Below are 22,714 nucleotides of genomic sequence, written 5' to 3'. Positions count from 1 at the left end.
CACACCTTGTTCTTATCCATTGAGTCCATTTCCTCTTTCATAGCGATCAACCATTGATCTCGGTTTGGGGAGGTTAAGACTTCTTCATAAGAAGTCGGCTCACTGTCATCCGACATGGCACACATAAGTACCCTTCCCTCAATATCATCGAAATGACGACGAGGGATTAGCCCACGCTGGCTGCGTCGAATTACTTGAGTCACCAAAGTATTGTCTATGGGTTCACTCCCACTAACTGCAGGAATTCTCCCACTGACAAAAGGAACTTCCTTTTGTAACTCATACAATTGGGAGTCCTTATCAACCTCACCAATTCTTGGGAACTCATCCTCAAGAAACTCTACATCCCGAGATTCTGTCTCAGTTAAACCCCCATTAGGATGTTCACCATACATGACGTATCCTTTTGATCCTGCAGGATACCGAATGAACACCTTCTTGCTGGCTCTTGGTCCAAGTTTTCCATACTTGTGGGATGTGCTATGAACATATCCAGCTGATCCCCAAGGCCGCAAGTGTTCCAAGTTTGGACTTCTACCAGTCCATAACTCATAAGGGGTAGAAGGCACGGACTTGCTTGGAACACGATTAAGAATGTATGCTGCAGTCAACAACGCATCTCCCCAGAAACTAATCGGGAGATTCGCCTGCGCCAACATCGATCTAACCATTTCCAACAAAGTTCTATTCCTACGTTCTGCAACACCATTTTGTTGCGGAGTGCCAGGAATAGTTAGGTGTCGAACTATACCTTTTTCCTCACATAGACTTCTAAACTGATCAGAAAGGTATTCACGGCCTCTATCGGTTCGAAGAGTTTTTAAGCTCTTATCGATCTGATTTTCAACCTCATGCACAAAGCGTCTGAAGCAATCTAAAGCTTCTGACTTATGAGAAATCAGTTACACGTAACCGAAACGTGAATAATCGTCTATGAAGGTAATAAAGTATGATGCACCATGACGTGCCCTCACATTCATAGGACCGCATATGTCGGAGTGTACTAACTCCAAAGGACAAGATGCACGGGAAGCCTTACCAAAAGGTTTCCTCTTGGCCTTACCAGCTAAGCAAGGCTCACACACAGTGAGTCTCACTTTATTGAGAGATCCCAATAGACCTTCTCTCGCCAGCCTTGCCATCCTTTCTTGACCCACATGGCCAAGTCTCTTGTGCCATAAATCACAATCAACATTTATGTTAGAAGAAGTAGAAGAAACTAAAGCAATAGAATGGTTATTAAAAACATGATCCAAATTAAGTTTGAAAAAACCATCTACTAAGAAACCACCTCCAAAGAATGTATCATCCAAATAGATGTTCACGCCAGTATCACGGAAAAGAAAAGAATAACCCTGTCCTAATAAACATGCTACTGATAATAGATTACACCGGACTTCAGGAGCATACATAACGTCCTTTAGGAGTAGAATCTTGCCATTCTTCATCTTGAGCTGGAACGAACCAACTCCAAGAACTTCTTCTTGTGTGCCATTCCCAAGCGTGACGTACTGAGTTCCCGCTGGCACCCGGTGGTAATCCACAAACCCTTCTTTCTCAACACTTATGTGTCGTGTTGCTCCTGTATCCACAATCCACTCAGGACGTGAGTATGCAACTAATGCATGTGAGCAAACATGAATCAAAGGGGAATAAGAAGAGAAATATACCTTCTTCGGCTCTGGACAATCCCGAGCGAAGTGACCCTTCTTCTTACAATTATAGCATTTCAATTTGGACAGGTCTTTCTTTCCACGTGTCCCTCTTTTGGCCTTCTTATTCTTGCCAACATTAGGTGTAGGCCCTGATGCCTTCGATCCTTGTCTCTTGCGTTTGGGCCCGAAGCCCTCACGTCTGTCGACTTTGGCTACAAAAGCCGCCGCACGGTTCGCTTCAACGCGCTCCGCCTCAAGCTCCAAGTGACGTGAAATATCATCAAAAGTTTTGATATTTTCACTGTGTGTCATAAGGAGCTTCATCTGAGACCACTCAGGGTCAGGCAAGGATCTGATCACCCCTAGGAGTTGCTGCTCATCAGTAAGCGCTACTCCCGCACTCTGAAGATCTCTGATAAGTGAACCCATCACTCTCAAATGCTCAGCCATGCTGTGCCTCGGGTCTTTGACATACTGTTGAAATTTTAATTGCAAAGCACGAAGCTTTGTCGCAGATGTCTGACCAAAAGTGATCTTCAACTTTTGCCACATTTCCATGGCAGTCTGGCAAGACTCAAACTGGCCCATGAGATCGGCCCGCATGCTAACAAGCATCGCAAGACGAGCATAACGGTCCCTCTCAAGCCATTTGTCATAGGCCCGCTGTGTCGCCAAGGAAATATTTTCCCCTTGTGGCACTGGATGTGAAGTCTCCAATACGTCCCATACTTTCTCCATCTGAAGTAGATACTGAATCTGCTTCTCCCATGTGGAGTAGTTGGACCCATCCAACTTATCTATCCTGGTCATGCTTCCAGCAACTGAACTGGTGGCCATTGATCACTGAATCAGGGATAACAAAAGACATTCAATGCACATGTTCAAAGCAAACAATTAAATCAAACATTTAGCTATGCACTTCGGGATCAACAGATTGCCAGGCTTCAAAGTCATCACCCTTAATGCACAACTAATATGTTATGATTCAATTGTTTATGTAGAACTAATCCACAATATCCAATAATATATAAGGTCCCACACAAGGCCCAAGATCGGTATTAAACCGAAATTAATTATCAATAAGCAAATAAAACTAATTATCAATAAGCAAATAAAACTAAATATTTGCAGACAATAGATAATTAATTAAGTTAGCAAAAATGCCACATCACATCTATTTATAATTTTAGACTTAAAATTAAACTCATTAATTTATGGTCTAAAAGAATAAATTAAACAAATATCATGACAATATTAAAACACAAAATAAAAGTCATGAAAACAATTTTTTTTTTTTTTATTAATTACAAAAATTAATATTCCAGAATTAAATATTCCTAAGATAATTCTGATTTTCTTTTTAATTCAAAAATGAATTTATTATTTAATTTATAATTTTAAGCACAAAATTAAACTAATTAATTTATGGCCCAAAACTATAATCTAAATAATTAAATAAAAAATCCAACATCATGGCCCAATACAAAATTAAGCCCAACTAATATTAAATTAAAAAACATACCCAATTTAATTAAAACAAATGGCCCAAGCCCAAAGCCCAATTTGAACAAATCAATTGGCCAGCTTTAGATCCACTCATGGATCTGCCTATGGATCGGGTCTGACCCAATTCGGATTTGACCCAGCACAAAATGGGTCAAGTCTTCTTCTTCCTGCACATAGGATTTGCTGGGCTCCTTGAACCAGCGCCGCCGCCGCCGCCTTCTCTTCCTTGCTTCGCCGTCGACCGCCTCTCCATCCTCTTCGCCTCTCATCGCTACTGGCCGCGAAGTCCGACGATGGCTCGCAACAGCCACCGCCATACCCGAAGACAAAAGGAGCCACGGCCATGGTGAACAGATCAAGCCATGGCCGTTGTCTTCCTTCCATTAACAGCAGCTACTGAGGCAGCCGTTCGACGACCCACGTCGAACCCATAACGAAGAACAGAAAACAGAGGCATCAACCATGGCAAAGCATACACAGCAGCGAGCCATGACCCATTAAAATATCGGCCAGCAACCTGCTATTGGCAGCTCCCATGATCCGCGACATACGCGGCTATCCATTACGCTGGAGATTTCTCAAAAAATCCATGGGGAAGGCCCATAGGCTGCAAATCAGCAGCTGTGACATACACAACCGCCCGTGACTATCTCAGCCATGGCTGGAACGCAGTGGACAGAGAATATTTTTACGCAAAAATATCACGAGTTCCATACAAAATCGTGACTGAATTGCAGCAAACAGAGAGTATAAAAATTATTTCACACAGAATAATACTACACGTTAACCGATTTCACACAGAAAATAATTTTACGCATAAAATATCACAAGTTACAAAAACTCGTAAATATTAATAATCAATTACAACGGTGTAGGCAAATAAACAATGGCTCTGATACCACTGAAGTGTTTTTAAACTAATAAAAGCGGTATGTAAAATACCTGGATCGTAGCGGAATGATCGAAACTGATTTGCCTAACAAGAAATGCTCTCATGATATGAATGACCAGGGTTCTTTTTCCTCCTACTGCTTCCCAAGGCTTGGCCTGTCTCCCGTCCCCTCTTCATCCCCTTGCACTCATCCCTTGTCTGGTATTTCAACCGCCTTCTGCCCACATTCACATATGTGTGGCTGTTTCTTCAGATGGTACAAGTTCTTCATGCTTCCTCCTCCTTGACCGCTTCATAGTTGATCTCTGTGGGTTGCTCTAACCTTTAGAGACACAATCCTCCTGTCCACTAAAAGGTTTCTCTGACTTGTCCTCCACATGTTCTCGCGGGATATATATGTAAACAGATGCATATGATATTGTCTATGTTATGGTTTCCATGAGTAACATGACCAGAGCGACTTACAGATTGATAACCACTGGGAGCATGATATATCCTATCCATCCCATATTTGTTGGCAAATCAGTGTCAGCATAGACGACACAACATTTCCATGACATTAGCTAGCAAATGAATGTCAGCATGTTTTGTTAAATTCAGTCAAAAGACATTAATATCATTTCATCGATCTTGATGCTTGACTAGTCCCACTTCAATACTTCAATGGAACTTAAGATGCCTGGTTCTTATGTTATAAGAATGTCACATCTACATAGAACCTTCTGCCATTTCAGTTCTCTTCTCTTTTTCATAATCCAAGTCCAATGGTGGACGCATGTTTCCATGGTCATTGGACTGATTATTCACCCTTCTACTTTTTAAAACAACGTCGGATTCCTTCATTAGACCAATGTACCTTTTCCTCACCCTATACAGAGGATGAGCCTCTGTACCAATGCCTACATTATTAATGTCTGGGATCTCATTTCGTGTTCGTGATAGAAATATGAAGTCTTGTTTGAGAGATCTTTCAGTATTTTTTAGTTTTCTGTAATTTATCGTAGCATTACAATGAAAGTGCAATCAAACCGGGCTCTAAGCTGTACATCATCTATGCATCTTGTTGTGAAGTCACTTAAGCTTAGGATTTTTTACAGTTGAAAGATAAATGCCAATCATCTACCTACCCGCTCTGCTGATACTGAGATCTGAGTTGCCAGGCGGCCGGATCTACATTTCTTCAGTTTTTGTGGCTTCGCAGCAGAGGGATTCTTTCATCAGATGAGGGCGACGATTCCACATCGGCAGTTTCACAACCCTCAGCCATGTCTTCTTTCGCCTTCCCCCACATTACAGTGTAAAACCCGACAGATATTATCGTCGCTCCAACCATGCTGCAACATAGGAAAAGGGAATGAATGATAATTAAGGCCAAATGATCGATCTCACGCATTCTGGAGATGCCTGATGCGTCTCTTCACAATGGCAAATCAAATCAGCCGATATGTGGAGTAAAATTACCTTCCCAGATACAGAGTGTCGCCCAGGAAGATGACCCCCATAGCCACTGCAATGGCGATGGACAGTGGCTTGAACATGGCGACATAGACCGGCCCTCGCACTCGCAGCACCCATGTGTGTACGGCATTGTTCAAGAACGACCCGAATATGCCCTGCGCAAACACAGAATCCGCCACATTCAGTCTAGCTATTAAGTTATGACCGCAGCAACAAGGTTCTTTCCTTCTTTGTCTACTGACCGAGCATAATACAGAGACCAATGCTATATCAAATCTGATTCTCCAAGCGCTGGTATTCGGCTCCGCGATGACGCCGACGATTGCTGCTAGGATGCTAACGCACAGGTTGTAGAAGAAGACCACCGTCAGTTCAGCTGGGTACTCTTTCATGATCTGTGCCTGCTCAAATGACATTTACAAAGTCTTGCCATATTACAAACATAGGATAAGAGTTGAAAAGGAAGAGGCAGAGAACAGGTACCTGAACAATGTACCACATTGGAACCAGAAGATACTCTGTCGTGAGGCAAAGTCCGCCGATGACCCATTTGGACGGCGGCAAGCTGGGCTGATGAAGTGCAACAGAGGGCGGCAGACCCGGCGGTGCGATCGCCGGACCTTTGTAAAGAGTGACTACAAATGCGCCTGAAATTGATACTACGGTGCCTATGATTTTAGCTCGACTGGTTGAGCTTCTGGGCTCTAGCTTCTCCATCCTATTATTTTAAAGCAGCCACCCCCCCCCCCCCCCCCCCCCCCCCCCCAAAAAAAAAAAAAAAAAAAAAAAAAAAAAAAGCATTATTGGACGAGAAGAGAAACCCAGTCCAAGAAAGATGAAAGAAACCAAGTACCCCACATCGGAAAACATAAATAAATTGTGTCTTGCTTCCAAAGCTTTTGTCTGATTAGGGTAACACAAGTGGCTCCTTGAATTGAACGCAGAGAGAGAGAGAGAGAGAGAGAGAGAGAGAGAGGCATCACCTGAACATGAGTGCAAGGATGAAAGTGAAAGCGGGGACGAGGTTGCTGATGGCTGAAGCCAGCGTGGGCGAGCTGTAGTTGATTCCCGTGTATCCCATCACCTGCGACGTGGACCTGTTCACAACACTTGACTGCTCAGAAAACAAGGATTCCAATCTTACCCATCTCTAATTATTTGATCAATATTCAGACGAAATCCGTGTTTGCTTGCTTGCTGGTTTATTCATAATACCCGATGAGCCCAAGAAGGAGGATTTTGCATGCGACGGACAAGGTGACCGGAGGCAGCGTCCTTGATCTGCAAAATCAAATTCAGAAGCACAAAAGATAAAACAAATATGGGGGGAGAGAGAGAGAGAGAGAGAGACCTGGAGGAGAAGAAGGGGGAAGGGAGGAGGAGGAGAGCGGCGACTGCGTAGGAGTAGACGACGAAGACGTGGTGGCTCATTCCCCTGACGGTGGCCGCTTTGAACAGCGTGTTCAGGCCGACGTTCATGCACTCCATTGTCACCATCGCCGTCACCGGCAGCACCTCCCTGTACCAGTACTTTCCTCTGTCCATTCTCTGTGTCTGTCTGTCTGTCTGTCTGTCTCTCTCTCTCTAGACTTTCTGTTGCAGATTGCTTTTAGATGTTAACAATGGCTGCTTTAATTGCATTACATAGCAGACAAATTTCGATTTCGCAAAGGGTGCGTGCGATGTCTACGTGGCATTAGGGGGGTCCTAGTTGTGGGGTGTGAAGACATCACTGGGCTCAATGATTGTCCCCAAATTGGGTGCTTTCGGTTTGATTATTTGTTTATACAAATCCAATCAATCTAAATCTGCCCTCCAATTCCAAGTCTTAATTTGTTTACATCGTCGCTTATGATCATTTTCAGTTCCATTCTAATCAAAGCTCAATAATCTCGTCACAAATAGATGTTGGTTTTTTCATTCAATGGATCAATCCCTTTCCCTTGAAAAATGGGCTCTTGAAAATGACGTATATTGAGACTTTGCCACAAAAAAAAAACGAATCAAAGTACAATAAGGTAGGCGTAATTGCTTCTACCTCTAAAGTGGTCACAGGCATAAATAAATTTTGGCTTAGTACATGTTAAAGTTTTTCAAATTATTACAAAATATGAGATTTAACTCTTTACCTAAAAAATCTTAATATTTAACTTTTAAATAATTAAAAAAATATCTTTTTAATCATTACCGTTAATGTGAATAAACGACTCTGTTATATTTATCTCTCAAACCTATATATACACACATATATATATATACATATATACAAACACATACAGGGCCGCAGCCATGAAAGTCACTGTCAACCATCTTGGTCGTGACCATCACCCACCCCCCCGATATACACAAATACACGCACACATATGGTCACTATAAACGCAGTCGTCACCCATCCTCCATAGCAATTGCAATAAACGCGGCTATCATTGTGAGTGAGAGAGAGAGACCTGGTCGGGGTGGGTGATTCGTTGTACAATATATATAGAGAGAGAGAGAAAAAAAGCTGACCACAACCATGGGAGGGGATGGGTCTGTGCAATATATATATAGAGAGAGAAAGGGGGGGCCATGGCCATGGCAGTCACCGCCAATCACCATGATAGTGACCATCACCCATCCTCCCAACCATGGTTGCGGCCATCACCCACCCCTAATATACACAAACACACACACACATATGGCCGCTATGAACGCAGCCATCACCCACCCGCCATGACAGCCATGATGAACATGGTCATCGTTGCGAGAGAAAGAGAGAGAGGGGTGGCCACGGCCATAGAAGGAGGGTGGGTTTGTGCAGACTTGCAATATATATATAGAGAGAGAGAGAGAGAAAAAAGGTCACGACCATGGCGGGAGAGGGTGATGGTCGCGGCAAAGACTAAAATATTAACAATAAAAATGTATAATATTACATATATAAATTTATTATGTCACGCAACTTAAAGGGTGCGTGATGTCACGTACAAACGAATGTGAATAGTAAGAACTAAAAATATATCTTTTTAATTGTTTGAAAACCAAATCTTAAAATTTTTTAGACAAGAGACTCAATATCATATTTTGTAATAATTGAGAGACTTTAAGATGTATTAAGCCATAAAATTTTTAATACTTTTTTAATATTATGAAATAACTTAAAATGTTTTTAAAATTATAAAAATAATTTAAAAATATTTTTTGGGTGTTTTTTATCTTTCAGGAGTAAAAAATATTTCAAAAACACAAAAACGATACCATTTTCGTATTTTCATGCATGAGAGAGGAAAAGCTCACCTCCCATGCAAATGTCCGCAACATTTAAGTGACCAAGTTTAAATTTATAATTTTATTATTCTTATAATGGGCCGTGGACGTAGGCTAATAGTCATGCTTGGCCCATTCCATTACGTTTTCCAGAACTCATTCTGTGGGCTAGGGCCCATCTGGACTGGGCCCTTGTTTTGTTCGTCCTTTATCCAGCTTTTTTCATGGAAAATACTAAAATATACTGGGCGTATATACGAGTTAATACACCAAAATATTAATATTTAATCACCCCACTCTGAAATTAAAATGGGAAGTGACGTGGCAAAATTTTCTTCAGTCACATCAGCGGGCAACAGAGAGGCCTTTTGCTGGGGCTGCAAGTGATTCCGAGTAGGGTATGCAGACGTCATGTTTACCAAAAATAATTTAATTAAATTAATTAAAAATTTTGTTTTAGTTTAATTTTAGTCAAAACTGGATCTTATTAAATTCGACAATTTTAATTATTTTAGTTCGATTTAATTTTCGTATTAAAAAATTAAAATAATCGAGCAAATCGAAATTTTGGATTTTTTCAGTTCAGTGATTAGTTTTTCAAAAAATTGAATTTTCTACTGAAATAACTATATATATAATATAGTTACAGACAAAATGGGTTCAATTTCGTGTTCCCACTCTCTTTGGCCATCCAGAACCTCGACAGGCTTCAGGAAAGCTTTGATTTGTTATCATGTCATCATTGATAGTTTGGCAGTGGTTATGGTAACAACCCAACTTGCAAGGATTTAAGTTAATCAAATCAATTAATCATAGGACAGTCCAATTAATCTAGTTTTTATAGGTGGTGGGAAAAGGGATTAAACAGTAGCAGTTGTTATGTATGATTGAGAGTAGCAACTAACTGCTGGGCTGTAAGCAGAAGCCCACCGATAATCCAACTGGAAAATGGAAGAAATCACAGCAGAGAAGGATGACGGTTATTAATGGAATTACCTTGTGATGATCACTGGGCCGCCCCCCTTGTAGAGAAGCACCACTGTTAATGAAGAGGAGAGTGAGGTTGCCGATGGCTGAAGCCAGCGTGGGAGAAGGGTATTCAGAACCTTTGTAGCCCAGCACCAGAGCCACGAACCTGTCGTACCAAAACACATAAATCAGCCATTAATGCCACGATGAGGAATACTTGATGAAGATCATTTAGAATGAACACAATTAAAGGATATACAGTGCGTGCTCGCTCGTGAGTCTTTAATTCCCAGTTAGTCCAAGCAGGCAGATTTTACAGAGAGGAGAGAAACTGAATGGAGGAAGATCCCGGCGAGGAGAAATGGTCTCCGGCGATATTCTTTTCTTTGGCTTGTCGTCCCCACGTCACCGTATAGAATCCAACGGCAACTACAGTTCTTCCCGTGACACTGCATTGACAATTGGACAATTAATTTGACATTTACAACATGAAAGCAAGCTTAAAATTAACAATCCCTTTCCCTGTCTTCTTCAGTACGAGAATAGATTATATCTCTACTTCCACCCATGAAAATTTGTCTCTATAGATGGCATTGCACCTGCCAAGATGAAGCGCGTCGCTGAGGAAGATGACGCCGATTGATTCCAAGCAAGAACCCAGATTGATTGCTGCAAGAGAAACAGCTTATTATGGGGGTGAATTAGAAGCTGGGGAAGCCATGATCAGAAACAGCTTATTATGGCTGTATGCTAGCGTCTGCAACAAACAGATCCTGCAAACAGAGTCGTTGAGACAAGACAAACCTTTTTTCCTCGTGTCATCAATCTTCAAAATTACACAGATGAATCAGAGACAGGGGCGATGCAATTACACGATAAAGTCACAGGAGATGGATACTGATGGGATGAAGCTGGTTGCATCTGTTAAACAATTTTATACGTTCTGGAATGAATAGAAACCAGAATTTACAGAAGGAGACAGAGAACAAGAAGAGATGAAAAAGGAAGAAACCTCAAAAGTTTAAAAGCCAAAAGGGACGCCATGCCGGCAGGACCTATGAGCTTTAGTGAGGGTCTTTCCAGTGCGACTAATTAGTGCTGTTTGTCATCGAACACATGTTACTTGAAAAACCAATTTTGTCCCCCCCAAAAGACAAAATTGCAATTATAAACATTATGTTATTTATTTATGAATATTTTATATGAAATTTGTTGGGATGTAGCAAAGAGAGATCCACCAAGTCTGCTATGCATAGGCTGTCATTGTCAGCCTACTAACTGAGGACTTTTTTAACATTTTTGTTTATAGTTTTTACACCACTCGGTGTTAAACAATGAAGGAATTGTCATCAAACCTTTGGTGGGTTTCCATTATTTAACATATTAGTATTTAAATTGTTCCTATTTACGGTGGGCAGTGGGTTCTAAACCCAGACAAAAAAGACTAGTTCATATATGTGTAGCAGGACATATCTACAATAATCAGTGAATTTCATGTGTTCCCTGTTTTTCAATACATTAATATTAATGAACTTAGAAGGGTAAATTGCCTCTTTTACCCCTTACACTTGAAGCTCACTGGCACTAGAGCCCTTTAGCTTTAGTCCTATCTCTCTTGTGCAGCACCATCTTGGAGCAGAGGGGTGTTTTCAGGGGACGATTCCAATGTACATGCACTGCCAACCATCTCCTCCTCTTTGGCTTTTCCCCAGGACACAGTGTAGAATCCAGCAGCAATTATGGTTCCTCCGATAACACTGCGTAAAGTTACAAAATTGCATCACTTTCAGAGCAATAATCACCGACTCTGCATAACTAGGATTACATTTACCTGCCAAGATGAAGTGTGTCGCCGAGGAAGATGATCCCCAGGAACTGCGCAATAACCATCTGTGTGGGCTTGAACATGGCTACATAAACAGGACCTTTCTTGTGCAGGCACCATGTCAGAACACTGCTTCGGAACACAGTTGAAAATACTGCCTGGCGATGAGTTCAAACCAATACCAATCAATTGATTGCATCATGTTAACTTAGGCTTCGGTGAACTTGTTCCGAAGCAATTAAGGAGGAGGTGTTTTTCATGGTTTTCTTACTGCAAACACAACAGCAGTCGTCTCCAACCCAGGTTGCAGTGTCCAAGAACTTGGATTTCTTTCAGCAATGATGGAGAAAATTGCACACTGGATTGTACCAAAGAAACATTGGAAAAAGATTACCGTCACCTTGTCCGGGTAGTCTTTAACCGTTGCTGTCTGCCATTAGGAATCATTACATATCGACTTCTTTAGAGGAAAAGAACAAGCATCAAACAAAGAAACTGAAAGCACAACGTTGTTTTACAAATGCTAAAATTGAAGCATCTTCAGGCAATTTTGGGTGTGTTTTTCGGTATTGATTAGAACCTGTAGCTACTACTTTTTGGGTGTAAATTCTATAAACTCACTGAGTACATGCAATAAATTCTGGGTGGTTTTTCACTTACCAGAAGAATGTTCCATGTTGAGTACACCAGGCCACAGAATCCAAGCAAGAACCCACCAAGGATCCATTTTGATTGTCGTGACAGAGAAAGCCGATGAGGTAAATTAGAAGATGCGGCGGCCATCAGAAGTGATGGACCTTTATAAAAGATAATTATAAAAGCTCCTAAAATTGCTACAATGGCTCCAAAGGCTTTTGCTTGGCTGCTTGTTTTTCTCAACTCGAATTTCTCCATCCTAACAATTGTTTACAGTTTTCAGAGATTGAAAATTAAGATCTAATCACAAATGCAGAAAGAGATCAACTCAAGGAACCAAAGCTGTGAAATACGGCAATCTGATTCAATTTCCCAAAAGTCTGCTCTTAAATTTTAGATTTCCCAACCATACTTGATTCTCATGTTCTGTGGTACACAACTGAAATTGATTTACCTGAAAGAGACGGCAAGCAAGAATGTAAAAGCTGGTACAAGGTTAGACATGGCCGCGGCCAGGGTCGGAGAGCTATAGTCGATCGCCGCGTATCCGCCGATCTGCACAAAACAAATCCTGGGAAAAAAAAAAATATATCCTTCTTCGTTCATGAAAAATATGGATAGAATCTAACATTTAATGGATATATAGACAGATTACCCAAATAGAGCAAGGATGCAGAATCTGCACAGAAGGGGGAAAGTAATTGGAGGCTGCTTGCTCCTGTTAAAATACCATGTTCGTTCAGTTGGGTTTTTAGATAAAGAATCAGAAACCTGAAAGTAGAAGGGGAAGCAACAAACCTGTGCCTGTGAAGGACGAAAAAGAGAAGAAGAATTAGGGTGCCAAGAGCATTGTAGTAAACAACGAACACCCATTTGCTCATCCCAGAACTCATTGCTGCCTTGCCTAGAGTGATGGTGCACACATCGCCAAACTCCATCATCAACATCAGTACGAAGGGTAAACCCTCCTTCACGCAGGGCCAAGCTTCCAGCCCCATCCTCTTCCTTAACACAGTAACACTTCAATTTCGACCCTATTTCAAGAACAGCTACATTTGAGAGTGAAAACAGAAGTAATGAATCAACAGATTATGCAGAGGGGTCCACTGATGAGTTTCCTATCATTATTTTCTTTGGACGAATTGAAATGACTGTCATCCCACCAACATAAAATGCAAAAAGATTCCATGTCGCTTTCATAGATAAAATCATGCCTAAGCAAAAATCATATGAAAAATTCTATCTACATTCCACAAAATTGCCCTTCACAACTCACATTCGGTCAAATTTTTTTTTAATTTTAAAATTTTTATTTTATCCCAGCTCACAGCCCACCCTCTCCTCCGATCACCCCCAATTACCACCTCATCTCTTTCTTTCTCTCTCGCACCATATACACACAAACACATACGTGTATATATACACACACGGGCGACTATCGACCCATCACCATTAAGCGACCCACACACACATTCTCTCTATGTGCAATGGCCGCGAAGTGAGTCGACACCGCCATTGCCAAGGTGGGTGAGCAATGGTTAACCCACCGAGAGGAGAGGGAAATCGTTGAACTGCGGGGGAACAGTCACATCTCGGGGTTCAGGGATCCCTCGAACGTTGCGATTTGGGGACCCCCTTGAATTGCGAGGTTCGAGGGTTCGAGAAACCCCCGAACCCTGCAGTTCGACGATTCCCCCCCTCCCCCTCGCCCCGTTGGGTCGGCCATCACATAAAGAGAGAGAGTGTGTGTGTGTGCAAGGGTCGGCTAATGGTGGTGGGTTGATCTAATATTTTAGCAATGCGATTAAGTTCGTATTTGATTATGTTCATTTATTTTCTGTTTTATATTTTCTAAGTTTGAAATGTTCAATTAAGACTTCATTTTTTGAGTATTAGTGTAGGATGCATGCCACTAGTGGAAGCGCATATCTTCACACACACACACACAGATATATATATATATATATATACACTCACACGATTGTGGTCGCAGCCATGGAATGCCTCGACTTCCAGCAATCGGGGAACGATGGGTTCCATGGTCACAACCATGCAATAGTCGTGTGTGTGTGTGTATTATACAGGGGCAAAGCCAACATAGGCCCAGTACGGGCCATGGCCCTCACTGGGCCTTGGCTCGCCATTAATTTGGCTCGCATTGAAGCCTGCCCTAAATGTGCAAATCCTTCCATGTTCCACATTCATTTCCTCTTTTGCTCAAGCGCCCGCACTCAGCTGCCGCCTACCCCCTTGCGCCCTGTCCTTCGCTCTTGTCTCTGTCTGGTTCGGTGGCTTTGTCGCTCACCGATGCCGCCTCGGTCGTTTCTTCGCTCGCCCTCACCGGTCGCCAACTCTCCCTCGGACCTCGATCTCTCGCAGTCTCGTTCTCGCGTGCCGCTGCCTCTTTGAACTCTCTCACAGTCTCACTCCGTCGCTCGTAGGCGTCGCCGGCTCGCCCCTCTTCTGGGTTTCAGTCCTTCGTCTCCGTCACTCGCTGCCACCTTCCTGATTGCCTCTCCGCTCCGGCTCCACCTCTAGCTCTCCGTCTCGGCCCTGCTTCATGTAAATCAGTGAGCAACACAGCAATAAGCTCCTACTTCACTAATTTTTGTTGTAAAATATTTTTTTTCAATTTTAAAATTAATTAAGTGAACTTGAATTTTGTTAATTGATGTTGGGTTAATTGATGTTAGATTTCTCAAAACTAAGTTTGTTAACGTGATGTTAAAGATTGATAAATAAGTTTATTAATTGCACATGCATAATATTTTGATTATTGGAACAATTGCACAGCATACATAATTTGATATTTGATTATTGAATCGCTTACACATAATTTGATATCTTATGAATAAATTAATTACGAAAATCTTTGTCACAGGGAGAAATTAAATAAATTATATTAATTTTTAATATATTTATGTTATTTATTACTTTTTTCTATAATATATTTCGCCCTCACTGTCTATTTTTTCGCTCCGCTCCTATGTGTATATATATGTGTGTGTGCGAGTGCATATATATATATATTTGTGTGTGTATATGATGCAGGAGAGAAAAAGAGATGCAAGCCAGCAACTGACGATCATGGATGATCGAAAGAAAGAGTGAATTATGAGTTGTGGGGGTAAAATAGGTATTTTAAAACTATGAAAGAATTTGATAGGGTGTGGGCATTGAAGAGTAATTTTGTGAGTTAGTGATAGAATTTTTCAAATCACAATCACCAAGGATATTTAAATTGTCAAGATGAAATTCCTTTTATACCCTTCGCCCTTTTGGAGCCACTTATCAATATCCATTGTATCGAAGGGAGGGGTAATCCTCCTGAATTCTTCTTTGGCCTTTTTAGATCCACCAATTGCAGTCTCGGTCTTTCATTCTTCTTGGAGAATGGCCTTGCTTGGGTAAAAGACCTCCCCTCCCAGCTACTAAACTTTGTAATTATTTTTAATTTTGCCGCTAACTTTTAATTTGTTATAGATGAATCTCTTATGTTTAATTTTTTTTATAACGTAATCACATCTAAATTTTTTTTCTCCAAAGTTCTCGTCCAAGTTGATGACATAACAAAAAGAAAGAAAAGATATTGTGTTAACATGAAAAAAATACAAAAAATGATTAAAATACAAAAAATGATCCTATCACGTGACACATCATAACTTTTTATTCACTCTCATTGCGATAAACATGCGAGTCCCCTCTAAACTTATGATTAAGATTAATAAAAACCACCTCAACACCATGCCATCAACTCAATCCAATTCTTTGACACCAAAAAATTTTAAATATGACAACATTACAAGAAAATCAAACATTAGTTGTCAACAAATTTTTCTGGGCCCACGTATCATCAGCTACACTCCACCCATCCACCGATTCCATTTTAAATCAGCTCATAAATCTTTAAATCATGTTATTTGTACATCATTTATATATATCTTGAACTACACAAAATACATAAATGACATAAATATCCCTCGCTTTATTGCGTCTCACTATCTTGAATGAAGGCATTTTAAATATTGACACATCATTGTGTAGCCTAAGATATATATAATAATGTACTAATAATATTTTCCTAAATCTTTAGCACTAGTAGTACACGCACAAGAACATTTTCCCTCAAATTGTGAAGTAAACAACCTTACTGCAGCTTTTAAATATATTTACCATCCATTCATATATATGGCTTTTGGCTGGAAATGGGAAAGCCAGGATAGAATAGATATACAATACAATCCCCAATCCAATAGACAAAACCCCGAGGCCTCTCCCTCCCACACAACAAAAATAGGATCATCCATCATTAGGCTTCCTTCTTCAACCCTTCCTTCGCTTTCTTCTCAAGTAGGGCATGGCCCGCAGAGAGTTGTTGGCAGGAGCTGTCGAAGAATCATCTGCTCTGATGCTTTCTTGGGGAGACCTTGCTAAACTTGAATTATCATCACTGGTCATATGAGCTAAATGATCGGAATCCTGCTTGCCATCATCAAATGCTTCTGTTCGTAATCTATCCTGAAATTCGTCGGAAGCCCTTGTAGCGCTAGAAACTAACTGAACTGGACTGGTATCAAGATCAGCTTCTACCACGTGATTATCAAAATGAGCGGGGTTGGTATCGTCACTGGTGCAAGCTGTAGGTGGCCTGGAAGGAAGTTCATCTGGATCCTCCGTTCCTCCGTCTTCATCTGCGCAAAACCCACCCCCCATTTTAAGATATGCTTTCGACAATTCTGCCTCGACCAAAGGATCGCCATTCTGACCAGCACTTGGTTGACCTCTTTCAAGTTCTATTTCAGCTCCATCTATGCAGAATCCACCACCTCCCGTTTGAAGGTAGTCCCAACTCGAGTGGTCCAAACATGAAGGATCATCAACTTTGTCCTGGTCCGTCTCACTAGGACCGGCTTCAGCATCTCTAGTTAAGTCATGATCCTCGGAAAGCTCCTGTTGCACTGCCTCTTCACCAGTGCAGTTATCTTCGTCTTCGTCTCCCTTACCTGCTTCATCAATCTCCACTTCCAGAGTGTATTTCACTGCCTTCCGAGCTCGAGTTGACTGGCAGATTATACGGGAGAGTAGGTTAGCAATCAAATGAACGGAAAAAAGAAATAAAAATGTAATACAAGAAGATGATGAAGGCAATGACCGAGCACAAAGCAGGGACTAAAGTTCAATCTCATGAGGCCACGTCACTGTGCGTAATAATCCCAACAAAAAATCCCCAGAGCAATTGCAGGGAAAGCTCATCCTCCCCATATAGTTAATTGATCACAGTCTACGAAAAACGTCTTCCAGTAAGACATCAGCTCAGTGCAGAATTGCCCTCAGCCCAGAAGGTTAATTCAGACAGACATAAAAATTAATCGAAGGCCCACTGGAACTGGAAAGACACCAACTCAAATCAATTGCAGGCCTAGTGAGACAAGTTTTTCCAACTTTTGGTAAACAGATACTATAGCCTAATCAAAACAAAAATCAATTGCTGTCCATATCAACAATCATCCCCAGCGTTAATCTCACTAGGTGAGGTAGGCTACATAAATTCTAGACCATCATGCATCTCTATCTATGGCTGTATCCTCTATGAGGTCATTGTATCATATATTATATCAAAAAGTTTTCCCAAGTTTTTCTTGGTCTTCCTCTCTCAATTTTGCTACAAATGCCTTCCATAATCCATTTCATCCATAAATGAAGAAAATTTTACGAACCCGAAATGCAGAGCCTGGTTTATGAATTAAAACTCATAGAAGACTTTACCCATTCATTTATTTATATGCACTTAACTGAATGCAACATAGAACAACCCTCTCAATTACTTTATTATATATCATATAAAAACCAGTTAAATCTCCCTCATAATTAAGGTACAAAATGAAGGGATGGAGAACAGTAATGCATACCTTCCGTACTCCTTGGGTTCCTTCTAACTTTTCAACTTGCACTTCCTGTTCGTAATCACTATCGCTTCCATCATTAGAAATGCTCTCATGATATGAATGACCAGGGTTCTTTTTCCTCCTACTGCTTCCCAAGGCTTGGCCTGTCTCCCGTCCCCGTCTTTGTCCCCTTGCACTCATCCCTTGTCTTGTATTTTGAACGCCTTCTGCCTGCATTCGCATATGTGTGGCTGTTTCTTCAGATGGTACAAGTTCTTCATGCTTCCTCCTCCTTGACCGCTTCATAGTTGATCTCTGTGGGTTGCTCTGACCTTTAGAGACACAATCCTCCTGTCCACTAAAAGGTTTCTCTGACTTGTCCTCCACATGTTCTCGGGGGCTTACTCTTCTTTTCTTTGTAGTCTTCGAAACATCTTCCACGACATCATCTGTCAACTCTATGGAAATGTTCCCAGCAATTCCACTAACAGCCTTTTTAATCCTCTTACTACGAATTTTTGCAAATCTCTCATTGAAAGTGTAAAATGCTTCCAACCGCAGTTGAGTCTTCATCAATCAAGCCCATGAAACAAATCATAATATCACCATCAACTTGCTCATTTTGATAACAAAAATAAACAAAGAAAAGAAACAGGACAAAGCCAGTGAGTAAAAGAAAGTAGCACATGCTAGAAGATAAACTAAAAATTCATGAACCACACTATATGATTTTTGAATAGAATAATAATAAAAAAGACCAGGCCCCCATCAGCTGCATACTTATATATAACTTATGTTCCAGCCAAGTGAACCATTCAATTACAGCAAGTGGTTTTGGACTTCATTAGCCCTTTGTTGTTGTTATGAATATGTGAACATCACCAACTGCACCTCATTCTAAGCAAGTTGGGTCAGTGGAGTGGCATGACATTCATAATGTCAATTGACTTCTAAAAGTCACATTGACAATACAAATCCATGTAAAAACAACAGATGTGACAATTTTAAACCAAATGCCCTTCCTAGTGCAACCCTCTAGCAAGGGAATTATGAGATAAAGTTCTAACACTATCGTCATATGGAAAAGTTTTATGAGACGGCGTTGAATGAGGACAATTCATATGGTCGTGTTCCATGACATAGTTGATACTGCAAAACCAACCTATGCAATAGGGAAACATGACTTGTTATGATGTGTGAGCAATTCAACAAAAATCAAAGAGAGTAAAACAAGAAAAGAGGTAGAGAAGTTCAATAAAAATCTTCAAATTAATTTTAGATCTCACGCCAAAAAGAATATAGCACCCAGTTCTTTCCTTTTTGATGAAGGCCCATCTTACTCCTGTGGAACGTAGGAACTATGAGGGATAAAAATCAAAATGAATGAAACCTTGTCTGCCTATAAAGATACCAGGGGTGACATTCAAAACAATTTGAATCACATCATCTTTGGGTGTCATGATAGTGGACCACAAGATTAATAGTTCTCAGATTCCAAGCAAATTCTTTCTTGTTCTTTAATAGCTAAAGACATTAAGGTTTATGGGGCCAAACAGATATGTGAATCATTGTGCAGGACTTGTGTTGTGCAATATATGGCGTAGAAGAGGGGCATCTTACAGCCTTCCAGTCTGTATCTGTGCATGCATGTGCTTTTTCAGGTGGGAACTAACCTCGTGTTTGTTGTACTCCTTCAGAACAGGTAGGATCAACTCATCAGCCTTTTGCGTACTCCACCCAAATTTTTCCCAACACAACCTGTGGAGAGAAACTTCATCAAATCCAGCATTTGCATCATTTCATCTGACATGCAATAGGCAACACTTTCTTCACTTTTTAACCAAATAAATAGACTAAGTAGAGATAAAGCACACACCATGCAATCTGGACCAATCTATGTTTTTTTCTCTGATATTTTGGTGTCATTACTCACCAAACAAATCTTATTTATTTATTTTTGAAGAGGTAAAGAAAACTTCAACATGTGCAAATTTTGAGTTTTCGAAAAAACCAAACAAAATTGCCTCATATTTAAACAATCGAGCAAAACAGATTTTAGTATTGATCTGTCAAACTGCCTAGAGCCAGAATCAGAATGTGAAACTTGAAAATAATCTTGATTTCTTCACATCATTTGCTCAGCAAATGCCAAAATTCTAAAACAACAGGAAAACAACTGGATGCTGTATAATCACAAAGACTCACTTGCGAAGAAGAAAAGGATCTGGCTTTCCCCATGAGAATGGCTCTGTTGACTTGTCCACTTGTGGAGAAGCATATTCAAAAATTACTGCATTGTTGGGAAAAGAAGAGGGTATGTCCCAATTTTTGCTCACATTTCTCTGTTAAAAAAAAACCAATGATATTCAATGTAGAAATGATCCTTCCAAGACAGAGTACAACTAGAAAAGGAAATAAAAGAATAAACAGCTTGAAGGATGATGGTACATGCTTATCCATGAAGATCTGCTTCATCTTATGATTGTAATCCATGGATTGTGGAACAATTCTGTCATTTGCAGTGAGTCCATCCTTGTTGCCATCTGAACAAGTCATATCATTGCTAACTGTTGATGCTCCTTTATTTAAAGTAGATCTGGTTTGCACATCAAACTTCCCTAGTATGGTTGGATCAGGTGATTCAATCCATTCTCGAAACTTACGAAGGCCATCTTCCTCAGGAAATGCGTTCACAACTTCAATAGCATTCACAATGCCAATCCCACTGCATCATAAACATAGATAACACCAAAAGATGAGACCTATCATGTAAATCCAGTGCTTTTGAGTAGGTCTAGACTTAAAATCTAGAGAAAAAATGGTAAAGTCGTAACTTTAGAAGGCCAAAATAAATATTATATAGCTGCCAAAACGTTGTACTACAGTTAGAAATGATACCACATGACAGGTCATCATCCCAAAAAGTTTATGAAATCCAACACACTACTGCAATGGATCATATCTAATAAATATATAACATATAGCAAACCACAAATGACTTGGCCAACAGCACAAGTTTGTAACTGCCTGATAGAGGGCAGTTTAGAAGTAATTGTGCAAAATGAGATAAGGAAGAGAACAATATTGTTGTGTACCTTACACCTTCAGTATAATCACTCCCAAGAAGCAGTGCCATACGGATCAATTTCTCACGGGTTAGGCCAAGCTCATTTTCTATGTCCTGAGAATGACATGAACACCTATTTAACAAGTGGCTAAGAATGCATGCCACTTAGCCAAATCCAGGAGAGTACATATAATTTCTCAAAAACATCAAACCAGATTGAAACTTAAGATGAAGAAATCAACGCTAACAACTACAGAACAAGAAAAATATATCAAATGGACCCACTTTTTGCTGATGAATCATTGTAAGTGCATGATCCAACAGCTCCAATCAAATGAAAACTACAAGAATCACAAGCCTTAATCCCACAAGGTGCTCCAATTAAATTTAAAAAAAAAAAAAAAAACCTATCCTGCAGTCCAGCAGAGCCTTGAAAAATAAACTTGTAGCATGATAACATTCTCTCAGCAAAACAATAAACAAACAGATTACAAAGGTATATACTTGTGACAGTGTAAGGACAAACCTTCATGAGGTAGGTCTCAACATATTTCCGGTCATCAAACATATTTTTATAAATACTTCGTGCCCCAAACAAGAACACATCAGAATCATCGGTAACCACACCATCTACAAGGTTTGCAAGTTCCAGGTATGCACACTGTGCTTCAGCCTCCATCGGTGCAATAATATATGGCAAGCCAAACATTTGGAGAAGCTCCTGAAATTCATATCAGATTAAGATAATTAAGCTCAGACGATTCTTTATTTTCTCTTGCACGGGCGTGCACAGAGACACACAAATTCAATAACAAAATGAGGCTTTGAAGAGGCAAGACTTCCATCAAAAAACAGAAAACAAAAAAGAAGTGGAAGACCGCTTGACAAGTGCCCAACCAAGTATTACCACCCCCAACCCCAACAAAGAAGTGTCCAAAAAAACAACTCCAGAAACCATAACGACTTAAAAACTAAAGAAATCATGACCATCTATCTAGTCTACAAGCAGCCCAAGTAATCCCCTATTTTGCCACTAGGCCAAGAGACCATTAATGCATTGCAATCTAAAATTTGTTAGTCTATCAAGCCATCACAACTAATGGGCCATAAATAGTTGAACTTTCATGAAATCTTGTCTAGAATAAAATAATAATATAAAAGGATAAAGTTAACCCTTGATCTACCGGCTTAAGTTTTTAGATAAGATGATAGTTAAAAATTTAACATGATATATCAAAGCAAACAAAAATCCTTTGTTCAAACCTCACCGTTGACCCAAGATTTCATTAGTTACTTTTAGATGAAATGGTAGTTAACAATTCAGAAAACCATATATTCAAATTATTCAAAAATTCAAGGATATTTCAAAAACCATTTTAGCCAACTCACATTGCTAGGAACAGTATTAGTTGGCCGTGTAAACCTCACCTCATATAGTTATAAAAAAGAATCATTTGCTTAGCATTCAGAAAGTACTGTTCTCTAACCTCAACTGTAGCACGTTGTTAAGCTCCATGCCACTATAAAAATAAAATATTCGCCACTTGGACAATGGTGTGAGGTAGTGAAGGCAGG

At 40.3% G+C, this 22,714-nt stretch overlaps 4 protein-coding genes across 10 annotated transcripts in view; 1 reads left to right on the top strand and 3 right to left on the bottom strand.

Annotated features, from left to right (window-relative positions):
• Nucleotides 1–5,219, top strand: part of LOC127803187 (protease Do-like 9) — a 30,042-nt gene extending 24,823 nt beyond the window's left edge. Inside the window, exon 10 of the transcript XR_008023465.1 lies at nt 5,151–5,219. The gene's annotated coding sequence lies outside the window, so the exon portion shown is untranslated. The remainder of the gene's footprint in view (nt 1–5,150) is intronic.
• LOC127803182 (DNA repair protein UVH3) overlaps nt 1–22,714 on the bottom strand; it is a 47,077-nt gene that overhangs the window by 11,770 nt on the left and 12,593 nt on the right. For 3 of the 6 annotated variants that reach the window (XM_052339242.1, XM_052339244.1, XM_052339243.1), the window contains 7 exons: nt 21,666–21,860; nt 21,168–21,253; nt 20,521–20,797; nt 20,278–20,414; nt 19,746–19,830; nt 18,097–18,639; nt 16,153–17,248 (listed from right to left, as the gene is read on the bottom strand). In XM_052339242.1, coding sequence (XP_052195202.1) covers nt 16,511–17,248; nt 18,097–18,639; nt 19,746–19,830; nt 20,278–20,414; nt 20,521–20,797; nt 21,168–21,253; nt 21,666–21,860 — 2,061 coding nt within the window. In that variant the 3' untranslated portion in view covers nt 16,153–16,510. Of the gene's footprint in view, nt 1–16,152; nt 17,249–18,096; nt 18,640–19,745; nt 19,831–20,277; nt 20,415–20,520; nt 20,798–21,167; nt 21,254–21,665; nt 21,861–22,714 lie in introns of those variants that run through there. The other 3 variants (XM_052339246.1, XM_052339245.1, XM_052339247.1) reach the window with 2 other exon arrangements.
• Nucleotides 4,160–10,713, bottom strand: LOC127803186 (WAT1-related protein At3g28050-like). 2 transcript variants are annotated; one of them, XR_008023461.1, is made up of 12 exons: nt 10,531–10,713; nt 10,326–10,395; nt 9,986–10,175; nt 9,754–9,892; nt 6,863–7,104; nt 6,727–6,792; nt 6,495–6,608; nt 5,995–6,229; nt 5,754–5,912; nt 5,515–5,666; nt 5,181–5,387; nt 4,160–4,394 (listed from the first exon to the last, which is right to left on the bottom strand). XR_008023461.1 is itself a non-coding variant. In XM_052339253.1 (11 exons), the coding sequence occupies exons 5-11, from the start codon at nt 7,054–7,056 to the stop codon at nt 5,234–5,236; spliced, it is 1,074 nt and encodes a 357-aa protein (XP_052195213.1). In that variant the 5' UTR covers nt 7,057–7,104; nt 9,754–9,892; nt 9,986–10,175; nt 10,326–10,395; nt 10,531–10,710; the 3' UTR covers nt 5,022–5,233. The 2 variants fall into 2 exon arrangements, 1 of the variants encoding a protein (XP_052195213.1); XM_052339253.1 differs by lacking the exon at nt 4,160–4,394 and having other exon boundaries at nt 5,022–5,387; nt 10,531–10,710.
• LOC127803185 (WAT1-related protein At5g40240-like) lies at nt 11,197–13,222 on the bottom strand. The gene is made up of 7 exons (XM_052339252.1): nt 12,986–13,222; nt 12,843–12,905; nt 12,642–12,758; nt 12,212–12,446; nt 11,823–11,981; nt 11,558–11,709; nt 11,197–11,483 (listed from the first exon to the last, which is right to left on the bottom strand). Exons 1-7 carry the CDS (start codon nt 13,183–13,185, stop codon nt 11,333–11,335), a joined length of 1,077 nt encoding a protein of 358 aa, XP_052195212.1. The 5' UTR covers nt 13,186–13,222; the 3' UTR covers nt 11,197–11,332.

Source organism: Diospyros lotus, chromosome 6 (assembly GCF_014633365.1).
Source record: "Diospyros lotus cultivar Yz01 chromosome 6, ASM1463336v1, whole genome shotgun sequence".
Taxonomy (NCBI): Eukaryota; Viridiplantae; Streptophyta; class Magnoliopsida; order Ericales; family Ebenaceae; genus Diospyros; species Diospyros lotus.
The sequence above is the reverse complement of the archived record's forward strand: the minus strand, read 5'-3'. Positions and strand labels throughout refer to the sequence as shown.